Source organism: Synchiropus splendidus, chromosome 15 (genome assembly GCF_027744825.2).
Source record: "Synchiropus splendidus isolate RoL2022-P1 chromosome 15, RoL_Sspl_1.0, whole genome shotgun sequence".
NCBI lineage: Eukaryota > Metazoa > Chordata > Actinopteri > Syngnathiformes > Callionymidae > Synchiropus > Synchiropus splendidus.
In genome coordinates, this window is record NC_071348.1 from 15,217,168 (window position 1) to 15,229,486 (window position 12,319).

At 41.5% G+C, this 12,319-nt stretch overlaps 1 protein-coding gene across 1 annotated transcript; it reads left to right on the forward strand.

Moving 5' to 3' along the window:
• The first annotated feature begins 357 nt into the window (after positions 1 to 357).
• On the forward strand, positions 358 to 9,654 carry frk (fyn-related Src family tyrosine kinase). Its single transcript, XM_053886971.1, has 8 exons — positions 358 to 874; positions 3,024 to 3,145; positions 4,794 to 4,957; positions 5,613 to 5,781; positions 5,845 to 6,003; positions 8,341 to 8,522; positions 8,811 to 8,976; positions 9,057 to 9,654. Exons 1-8 carry the CDS (start codon positions 486 to 488, stop codon positions 9,263 to 9,265), a joined length of 1,560 nt encoding a protein of 519 aa, XP_053742946.1. The 5' UTR covers positions 358 to 485; the 3' UTR covers positions 9,266 to 9,654.
• The last annotated feature ends 2,665 nt before the right edge of the window (positions 9,655 to 12,319 follow it).

The following is a 12,319-nucleotide window of genomic DNA, read 5'->3' on the forward strand; positions in this document are numbered from 1 at the left end:
AGCAAATGCGGTCCTGCAATAAAATAGTCCATAGTTTTATTGTGTTCATGTTGTAACAAAAAAAACCGACCAAGTATTTCATCAGATAAGTTGTTTTTCATACAAACAAACACAAATGTAATTTAGGAAAATATGTTTTTTACAAAAAAAAAAAAAAAAAAGACAAGAATGACAGACAAGAACACACGATTCTGTTTATACGTCCACAGGACGTCATAATGACCCACTGATAGTTTTGGCATATAAATAGATCGTCCGTCTTACCGTAATACACCGTGCACCTAGCTCCTCTCGAACACACCCACACTGATACTATGACGTAGCTGTGCCGCTCCTCATTCCTGAGCAGGTGCTCGTGATCATGTGGAACTTGAACCCAGAAGTGCTAGTTACTTGGACCTCGCTGCTGCTTTCCTGGTAAAATGATGATCTTCCTTGTTTCTACTCCTCGCATATAAAATGTTTCCCTGAGTCTGAAGAAAACCATGGAGATCCAGAAGAGACTAAGAACGTGTTGGGAAGGATTCCTGGCTTGCTTTAAGAAACCAAGACGTCCTGATGAAGAAACCCAGCGTAGAGCGACTCAACAGTCCCACTCAGTGACTGTCCACCCGCCTGCCAGCACCGACCCCCCGTGGACGGTACCAAGACGCGACACAATCGACACAAACGGGAATCTATACATCGCCCTGTACGACTATTCTGCCCGAACGGATGAGGACCTGAGCTTCAATGCCGGGGACACGCTCGAGGTGCTGGACCAGAGAGCGGCGGATTGGTGGTTCGCCCGTGCCATAACCGGAATCTCAGAATCCAAACAGGGCTACATCCCCGCAAACTACGTGGCCCCGGTGGAGAGCATCGATGCCGAACCGTGAGAGAACTTTTATTCTTCATTATTTTTTCAGTTTCGTATCGTCACTATCATGAAGTGATACGCTATTTACAGCGCTGCTCTTTGGTGATCCAAGTGCGTAGTGTGACATTGAACTGGTTAATAATCGGTCATCAGGAAGTAAAGCTGGTCGGTGGTAATCATTCCTCATGAAAACATGGGGAAACAGACTGATCCTCGAGGGGGAAATTGTATTGGGTGAAGCAGATCATGTCGCTACTGAGTGAGAAAAACACTTTTGCAAAGTATTGCAAAGTGATCACTGCGCACTTAGTGGTTTTCAAGTCTAGATGATGAAGCCATAGATGCTTTGGAGAACTACGGAAAAGTCACTCAAACGTTAGAACCTAAAATGTTGAAGGTGTTTCTCAAATAAATTAGAGAAGTGCAGTACGTCCGGCCTTTTGTTTGTTTGATAGACCTTGGAGTTTCGGACCTCACGTCAAGCCAGTTCAAAACATTCCATGAGAAGTTGCACACAGGTTTTTCCGGTTTTCCGTGATTATGGAATCTCGCGTCTACCTTTTAATAGTCGCTCGATGCGTGGAGAAGAGAACACTGCATTGTATCTAGCCAGATGGGCATGCCACTATACTCAGTAGGAATTTACAGGAATTATTTCTGCCAAGATTACTTAAAAATGGATTAATGTCGCTTCCCAGCAGAGTCTGAAATGTTTACAGAATTCTAGGCAGAGTATATGAGCTGCTCTGATAATATACTGAAGTTTGTATACCATTATACTGTAAGTTAAGTCATATGAGTTATCACTCACTTGGTTACAGTTGTGAGGTATCGAGCCAGTTTTTAAACTTGCTGGTTTGACTTTCATCTAAGCTCTGCACTGACTTTTTTTTCCATAGCATGTTAACCTTAAGAGCAAACGTGTCCCCACTGCACTTGTTTCAAGTGTTTCCATTGGTAATCTTGTATTCTGCGTTCTATTGATAAGGGCTTTTGACGTCCTCGTACGCGAGATGATTGCTGTAAAAACCTTGAGATTTGCAGTTCAGAGTTGAGCGATCCGTGCATCCGGTTGCATTTCCAGTTTTGGTTTACCAGCTTTTTAAATGGGCCCCTGAACTATGGAAATATATTTCTTTTGAGGCGACATTTTTACTGCAGTTCGATCTCACTTCACAGCTAGGCCGATACAAGAGCTGTATTTCTTTTATTATTATCATGTTGTTGATAGTCCAAAAAGCATAAATGCAAGTCAGGAAATCCTACCAGTAGGAAAAATCTCACTTTAAAAATATATTTGCTTCTGTGAAGTTTCATATTGACAATCAATATTTATTAAATCCCAGAATTTAATACGCTAGCTCTCAGAAGCATCAATGATAATTTTTTTCAATCGCATCTGTCTTAAATGAAAGGAGGGTGAAAAACTGAAAGTTAAGAATGGCGCCTGTTTGTCTTAACATCTAATTGACTGATTGAATGGTCCCATACATTTGAGGAGCTGTAACTTCTGTTGTCACGCCTGGCTTTGCTGTAAACATGCAAACATCCCTCCATACTGTCTCCTACATGTGATATCCAACTGAATCAATGCAAAATGAAGGTTTAGATGTTTATTATGGCTCAGGATTTCCACCTGGAATTTAAAAACTGTAGTAAAAATCTCAACAGCCACATTTGCTGTATTTGGCATTATTTTCTATTTGGTACACCATTTAAAAACTTTGTTCGGCCACAAATTTTCATTTCAGTGCATCTCTAGTCTAACTACACACTGCACACCCTGTAGTGAAGGGAAGACATTTCCACACTGGGGACAAGACAGACAAGAAGCTCATGTGCTTCATGGTGGCAAATTGTGGAATGGATTCCCGGAATGGAGCAAGCAAGTCCTGGCCATTCCACAGTTTGTAGTCGGCTTGCTGAGGGGGAGGAAATTTCATCTGACAACATTCATGCACACGCCTACGTTATGTATTTCAATTCTTTGTGTGCTGATTGGGATTTTTTTTGTTTACTCCTAGAAAGACTTGGCTGTGACCCTATGGCCTTAAATGTGTACTGTGACAACAAATAGATTCATCACTTCCACTGTATACTATGCATTTGTCTTGAATTCACACTAAGACATGGATATTTAATTCTTCTTACTGTTTTGCTGTAGCTGGTATTTTCCTGATACTAAGAGGCTGGATGCAGAGAAGATGCTCCTCGCAGAAGGAAATCAGCATGGAGCTTTTCTCATCAGGAACTGTGAAAGCCAGCGAGGAGAGCTCTCACTCTCAGGTGAGTGTTCATAAACATAAACAAATGATCATGCTCCTGATGATCAATGGTGAATATCAGCTATCAGATTTGGAGATTTTTCTCTAAAGTTTGGCAGAGTTTATGCTTCATGTAAACGATCGAGATGCATCGCCTCGACTTGAAAAGAGAGCCACTATGTCTTCAGAATAATGGTCTCTTTTTTTAAAGATGCAATCTCACGCGATCAAGTGTACTAAAACAAAATGGAAACGTGGAAACAGCCGTAAAATGAATGAGGCATCATGGAGATGGACTCCATTAAGGTGGTTTTCAGCATATATTTCATGGAAAAAAACAGAAAAAAACATCATGACTGAAGTCTGTTGCTCGGACTGAACTTGCACATCTGACCAGACATAGGAAGAGACAGACTGCAAGAGGACGGCTGTCCGTTGGAGAAAGATTTACTGAAATTGGTCACAATAAAAACGCGAATCACAATAAAAATTTTCTTTTGGGGGAAACCCTATTTAGCTCAAAATAAATTCCACTTCCACCTCAAAATGAATTTAGAAATTAAAGCAGCTCAGGACACTTACTGTCATATTTTTTATTTTCTTGAGCCCTGCCATGAATCAGGTCTGCAGCTTTCCCAAATTTGTTCACTGTGACAAATGCAAATGCAACATGTCAGATCTCTTCAGTGTCACCTCATTGAATTTATTAGTTTTTTATTTCATACTCATGTTTTTATTACATGAGTATTAAGGGGGGGTGTATCCAAACGTTCAGATGTGGGTTTAAAATGTTACCCGTGTACCTGGTGTGTACAGTAAGTGCCGGGGGTGGAAATATTTTGCTATATTTGGATTCCTCCAATTTTTGGAGCCACTTTTTGAAACATTCAATCAATATCAGTTATTTGACTTTCAGGACAGTCATCATGTGTCGTTTAAGTCCATCGAACAGACCCTAAATGAGTTTTCCAGCAGGCAAGAGAGGCTTCAAGTTTACCTGAAATTCTCCTTTTGAAAGGGCTACATGTGGAGGGGGCTCCGCTACTTGTTCTCACACTGACAAACATATGTGAAAGACAAGGTAACACCAGCTCTGGGAGTCTTTTGTTTTGGGTCGTGTTCAACACTCTTGCTCCAACTCAGCAAATAGAACCGGAGTCAACCAGTCCCATAACCTCTGGTTTACGTCCTTGTCACAGAGTGTGCACGTGTTACAAATGGCAGGCTGCTGATCTTGTCCTGCGCACTGTTCAGCGTGTAGCGACATCCATGCACTGGTGACTATAGATGTTTTTGAAACCCATCCTCATTTTTCATTTCCTATGCTAACGACAAAGGCAGCCTTCTGCATTGCATGCTGATTTGTGCATTTGTGTGTTGCAGAAGAGCTTGATCTCAGTTTTGCAATGCTTGCACACCGCATGCAATGCAACAATCCTGAAATTATGCCACATTCCAGCCTTTAGCAAAGATGGAGCTTGTTGGATCTCCTTTACCTCTATCGTTTCCTGTGTGCGCAGCCATCTTGCATTTTAGTGCCGTCCTCAAACACAAAACTATCCCTAGCTATCCTCCATCATTTTGCTGAATGCAGACCTGTACATCCGAGAAGTTGATTATTTTTTAAAATGTATTATTTTGTCTATATAAAATTCTTCATGTGATTGCAGTGCTTGACAGTGGGAGAGTGAAACATTACAAACTGAGGAAAACAGAAAACGGTGCCTACTACGTGTCAAAAACAAGGCCCTTTGACACTCTGAAGCAGTTGGTGCAATACTACTCCAGGCAGGCTGATGGACTGTGTGTATGTCTGGGTGAACCCTGCAAGAAGGTGAAATAAGAGTCATCAATATCTGTCCATACTTTGATATTTGTTTCGTCCTCTCCGGTATCCTGTTTCTTTCTGGGTTTCCAGTCTTCTCTTTCCTCAATTCGGCAATTCTGGAAGCATAGAGAAAAAATGCTTTTATTCATTCACTTGGCTTGAAGCATCATTTGTGTAACAAAAAATGTGCATTCACACAAAAGACACGCTCACAGCCACTTCAGCAGGTACTAGCATTAGTGGGTGGATTAATCACAACTATATGGAAGGTTTACAAATAACTCGCACTGTGTAACGGTGTAGCAACCGTACCTGCTATTTGGCTGCTAAAATTGTGCTCTGTATATATATATATATATATATATATATATATATATATATATATATATATCAATAATAAACTAGAATAACTTTCAACCTGAGCTTTTTATGTATCCAATATTTAAACCCAAAATGATTGTTCTGATTTTGGAGACCGCTTCCGTCAATAAAGAGAGAGGTGTGAAATACAGGGGTTGGAACACAAGGCAAGGTTATTTCATATGTCATCAATTCAGGTCATGTGCAATGGGTTTTAGCCACTTGATTGCCTTTTTGTACAACTTTGTTTCTACCACTTAGTTGAAAATGAATTTCACAAAAATGTTTTTTCATGTTGTAGATGGAAGCTCCACAGACTCACGGTCTGTCTTACAACACAGTGGACCAGTGGGAAATTGATCGCAAGTCCATCAAATTGCTTCGGAAGTTGGGTGCTGGTCAGTTTGGAGAAGTATTCGAAGGGTTATGGAATGAGACCACTGCAGTTGCTGTGAAGACTCTCAAACCAGGTACATAATTCGGGCATCTCGTTTTCTTGTTGCTTCTGTCACTTATTAAAATGTTCTTTTCAGGCACTATGGACCCACAAGACTTTCTTAGAGAGGCCCAGATAATGAAGAGGCTACGTCACGCCAAACTCATACAGCTTTACGCGGTGTGCACCATGGAGGAGCCCATCTACATCATTACAGAGTTGATGAAGAACGGCAGCCTCCTGGAGTACCTGCAGAGTAAGACCTGATCAGTCAAGACGGTCACATAACATTTATGTACAAGCCACTCTCAAAAACAAGTCATTTCCCTTCATTATGTTGCTAATTTTGCCCAGTCGACTGCTGTTTTCATGTATTGTGATAGGTTTGTCAATGGCTGTTGAAGGTGTTTCTTTTGCTGCGTTGTCTGCAAAGGTCACCTCTAATCCTGTTTGTCGTCATCGGTAATTAAATCTGACATTCTAATGGAGTTATTTCACATCAAATACAATTTTAATTTCATATTAATAACAAGTTGAAGTTAGCAAAATGGCTGCCTTGCTCAAATCATTGCAGGATCCAGGACAGGGCTGGTTCTCAAAAAATTGTTATGGTGAGGCACAAGGTCATGGCAGGGCACAGGTGTGAAACTGGGGATTGTTCTTGCAACTCCTCAGCTCAGTTTACCAGGTTACCAGGTGTACAATAATCATTTCATCTATAGTTTTTTTTGTTACTGTATGGTTCTGCATCATCAGTCACACCTCTTCCTGATTTTTTTTATTTTTATGTGTTTTATGTGAAATATTTTCAGCTAATTGTGCATATAGTCAAGGTCAACTCTTGCACCATCATATGTACAGAGGAAAGAGCAAACAATAGTTCTATCTTGTGATCTGCTACAGATCACTACATGGGTTCAGCCCAGCGTTTGACTTTGCACATCCTGTCACCTATAGCCTAGACCTGGTAAGGAAGTACAGAGTCTGAAGTACAATCAAGGAGTCGCTAAATAAGATTATCTTTTAATAAGATTCTGAGTCATGTTAAGTGCCCCACTAGTTGGGAGGCATAAACAGGACAATTTCCTTCAGCAGTATCTGAGGATGAAGGAGTAAGGGCTTGGAATAGAACAGGGCAAAGAATTTGAAATCTGGAATCTGTAAGGTGGAGAGAACAGACCCAAACATTGCGGAAAGAGCATAATCTATTTTGGCAGATGGTATTCTCCAAGTTTAGCTGCCTAAGATTTGGAGGTAGCAGGTGGAAGAATTTGCCTCGCACCAGTCAGACCATAGAGAAGCTTCTGGTGTTGATTGTTTTAAAGGTGTTAACGTCATGGTTTTCATTCATCGTTTTTTGTTTTTGCAATGGAGCAAAACTTGAGTTCAGCATTGTTCTACCATTTGAGGAAGAGGTTCTCAAGCTTATTTTGGCTGTGAGTCCACCAGTGTGGTGCTTTCAAATTTCAAAGTCACGGATACATCACTTCTGCAGAGGAATGCAGCAGATGAGGGAAATGTAGAGAGGAGCATGATATTGCTGTAGTGAACTTGCTTGTGGATGTTCTATTTGTGGAAGTTGTGCATGAAGGCATTGTGCTGGTAGTCGTGTTTGCAAACATTTCAAGCATGCCCTTACAACATTTTGCAAAGGGCATTTTAGCAAATATTTGGCCATTCTGGGAAGACATTTCTCCACCATTCTGTTTGGGAAGGTGTGTTGTATCAAGTCTTCATCTTCCTTGGGAAGCCTCCTAAAATTGCTCAAAGATGAGGTGGCTGTTCCCCAAAATCTTAAATTTGGCTTTAAGTACTGGTAACTTCTGAGACAAAAACCACTCCTTAGAGCAGCGTTTTTCAACCCGTGTGCCGTGTCACACTAGTGTGCCGTGAGATACTGTCAGATGTGCTGTTGGAAATGATCCAATTTCATATAAAATATAGATCTATGCTGATGCTTTGCTTCGTCCATCAGTCGCAGTTGTGCTCCTCTTCCCACACACACTCACAGCAAAGAAGCTGGTCAAATTAGTGACTTCGAGTTGTTTTTAAACCTGATGTACTTCTAACATGTCCACACTTTCACAACAGAATAAAGTGTTCGTTGTCGCAACCACAATGCCAAAGACTGTCTAGAACTAACAGAGCTAACGGCTAACGTGACACTTCAAAGCTTCATTGACACTTGTAGCCTATTAAAGTTTGCTTTGTGGTTTAAAAGTTTGCTAAAAACTAAATGCATAGTTAGGAATCAAGTTGAGGTCAAGAATGTAAGATTTATGTAAGAACTGGAAGGTATTTAGTCTAAATTGTCAGACGTTGGTCTCAAAAATACATATGAAATTGTGATAAAATCGAAACAGTTATTTATAACAAATATGCAGTTTTTCCATATTGCCCACCACTTTCTGTAGACATTTTTAAACAAACACATTCTCTATTTATTTGTGCAAGTACCATGCCAAAACAGCATGTCAGTTTGCGAAAGATTTTCACAAATTAAAAGGGATTTTCTACAAACGTTTGATTTAGCACAGTGTGCCTCTGGATTTTTTATTTCTAACAGATTAACTTAATTTCTTTCTGGCTACAGAAGACAATGGCAGCACTCTCCGGATCTCAGACCAAATTGAGATGGCTTCTCAGGTGGCTTCTGGCATGGCTTTCCTGGAGCTTCAAAACTACATCCACAGAGACCTGGCTGCCAGGAATGTTCTGGTGGGCGAGAACAACATTTGCAAGGTGGCAGACTTTGGTCTAGCCAGGGTCTTCATGGTGAGTCTTTATTTGTTTGGCGAGGATAAAATTCACAAGAGTTCACAAACTCAATTATTTCTTTTTTTATTTGGGTTACTGAATATTCTATTAGCCAACACTACTGTTTACAGTAAGTTGTTGAGCAAGGTGCTGTTAAAGGAAACTGCAACTACCTACAATTGCACCTTTGAAAACCTTTTTCCAATTTAAATGGAAATTACAAATACATGCATACTGTCCAGTTTAGGCTGGAAAAAGGAGATGCCCCTATGTTTGACCAAAAATTCATCTGTCTTGTGTTTCAAGAAAGAGAATGAGAATGTCTACGAGGCCAGAGAGGGCACCAAGTTCCCAGTAAAGTGGACCGCTCCTGAGGCCATCCACAACAACAAGTTCACCATAAAGTCTGATGTGTGGTCTTTTGGAATCCTGCTGTATGAGATCATGACTTTCGGCCAGATGCCATATCCAAGTAAGAGCTGATGCAACACAGGAAATCACTGTCTGCTCTTCTGTTGGCTTATTTGTCAGTGTTTTGTTTTGTTTTTTCAGCCATGACAAACTACCAGGTGGTACAGAAGGTCCCACAGGGGTATAGGATGCCATGCCCACCTCAGTGCCCCAAAGTTATGTATGACATCATGATCGATTGTTGGAAGCAGAATGAGCAGGACCGTCCCACGTTTGAAACTCTACAGTGGAAGCTGGAGGACTACTTTGATCTGGATGTCACATCTTATGACGATGCTTTCCGATATTAGCAGGATCAATTAGGCTGGATCAGCGGGACTTTAATCCTATCTTGAAATCCTAATTTTAGTGATTCATATTTGTGCTCAGTTTCATTTGTCAGAGGATTGTGACTCCTGAATTGCAGCTGAATGAAGAAAGAGAATGCCATCGTTGTTTTAACTCAATCAACAGGTTCTTCAGTCCAGACGGCTGACATTCTTTCCACAGGCAGTCAGTGTTGCTGTTTTGATCCTACTTTGCATTGTTGTTTTAGTTAACACGGACAAACATGTACAGTGTTTATACAAGTATGTTGCATATTCAAGTATTATGGTGATTAAATATCAGTTTAATATATAGAATGCCTGATGATGTTTGTACTCAATATTGTACACCTGAATTAAAAAGGGCTCTTGTATAAAGGCATCATGGTGTCAGGGACCATGAACGTGGTCCCCAAGTCTGTCCTAAAAATGTATTTCTTGTGTTATATTTTTTTATATATATTTTTATATTTTATTGTGTTTGTCTCACATAGTAATGTCATCAGCTAATACAATATCTAGAACTGGTCAGGGTGTGCCTGTGGTACTCAGTATAGTGCGTATAGATTATAATCCCCTTTTATTCTGCCTTAAATTGGGAAGCAGCTGAACTTTTTGGTTTTGGTTGAAATTTTTTTGGTTTAAAAAAACATTTTGACTGCTTGTATGCGTGCATATGGTATGAGACATTCAAAATTGTGTTAGATTTACTCCAGGTACTTACACAGATGGTTTGTTCTTACTGACACACCAGTGCAATAAGTACATTGACAAAGTGGGTGAATGCGAGATGACCGAGTCGTACAGAGTAACGATCTGCATCAGTCAGTACGCACTGCGCTATGGCGGCGTGTGTGGAATTGTTTTTGAATTGGAGCGACAAAAACTTTTTTACTTTTACGAATAATAATGCGTCCTCATAAATCCCTCTTCAGTGACACTACTTTTAGTCCACGTCAGGTCTCGGTGGATTGAGGTAGTTTCACTGTGCTCTTTGGACTCAAATGAGACTGGTGAACCAGTAGCTGGACCAGGGCAGTGATGGTTCTACTTTCACTACTTATGGATACTAAAGATGACAGGTAGATGGAGACCCATCCTGGACCTCAGCTTTCTGAAGTTTATGGCCATGCAACGGTTCTAGATGTTTACTTCCAGGAGGCTACTGCAAAGCATCAGATTGGGGAAAGGTGACCTCCAAAAATCAGACAGACGCCTCCCTCCATGTCCTGAATTGTCAGAATCCCCAGTTTGGGCTGCAGAATGTTGTGCACAATACACTCATCACTAATAAAGGCCGTCTAATCTAATCTGCCGTTTGGGTACTCTTGCCCATGAAGACCATGGAGGCTGGACGTGATCCTCGACATTTGGCTCTTGGGGTCCAAGGTGAACGTCGGCAAGAGCCTTTGGAGTCCAACACAATGCACAACCTTCAGTTGGTTCTGATGGTGAGTCAAGCCTGTCTTCCCCCTACTTGCATCCTAATGATCACCCAGATGGTGGATGCATTACCAAAATCCATTCGTCGCTACTGGGTCATATGAGAGCTGCCTGCACCGCAGTTTGACTGGCTCCTGAACATGAGGGCTCTACAAATATTGATTGTGCAGTCTCAGGCTTCACCCGATTCAAGACCAAGCTGTTATGGTTTCTACCTGGATTTGGAGACTGAAACTTTGATCATGGTAGCACCAATTTGCCCTTAAGCCAACATAATTTTTCTCCAGATCCAACTTGCCCTTGGATTGACTCCTTGCCTCATTGAAGCTACAGTTCAGCTCAATCAGGCTAGTTAACTTTGAAATGTAGGTTTGGTTTGAAAATTACAGTTGTGTGTCCCCATTTAACTGTTTACTTTATCCATCCATACGCCATGTTTTTTTGTCACTGAGCAACTGAATGAAGAAATTCATTCCCAGAGTCAAAAGGCTCATCGGTCAGTGCTCAGATTCTGACTACAGTTATTTTCCCCCACAGGTCTCTCAAGTACCCGCCCTCCTCTGTGGTACCCAGGAACCATGAGTTCATTGGCCATCAGTCTTTACTAATTCTTTTTTTGGTCCCTCCTCTGGACTCTTCCGTTACACAGAGCTGAGAGAGGTGGTCCATCAGGGACTGGGTGCCTGACTTGTAGCGCACCCACAGTAGGGGAACTTCGAGTTGGTCTTTTTATACAAGAGGGAAGCTTCTTCGAAAGCTGAGCACACTGGAGGCACTGCGGCATCCTCACCCCCAAGGAATAATATATTGATGTTGGGAAAGAGGACTTTTTCATCGTAAACTGATGGCAAAGGTAGCCATATGCATTTGCATATGCATTTCATTGGAGTAAATGAAGTCTTCCTTCCCGTGTAGACATTTGGAAACTCTTCACTGAATTACATGCGATCAGTTGCTATTCATAACGCCTTACGTTGCTCTCTACTGACAGCGCCATAAAGTCACTTCGAAATGCACAGCCAATTGAGGGGCTTTTAATTGACATGTAGAACAAAAGGAGCGCCATACTGTGGTTGACCTAAAACCAACCTCTCGCTGATTTCCATGTGTTGTGCTGCCCCAGGCATCAGGTTATGCCCCAGATGCAGGACGTGTGCTTCAATTTGAACAATTTCACAGTTTCCATCAGGTGTTTTCCAGCGGCGGTAGTCCACTGGTCTCTGTGTCGAGGCCCGTGGCCACCCAGGTCAGGACACGGGAGCTGGTGCTCCTGTTTACTTGCAGATCTCACAGGGCAGCCATCAGGAGGACAACCGCACCCAAGTGAACTGTTGTGTTGGCATTTTTGACGGACTTCAAAGTTGTAATCTCTCAGTATTTCCACCCTCTTGGCTTGTTAAAATTTAGCAGCCATACGAATGGTGCATGAGGAATTTCTGTCCATAAAGATATGGCCAAAGGGGCAGAGGCCCAGGATGACAGCCACTAGCTTTTGATAGGTGACACAATAATTTTTCTAAGGTCGACTCAGACAGTGAATACAATAAGCAACAACCTGCTCACCATGCTGTCTTTTCACATCAACTCCACATTGCT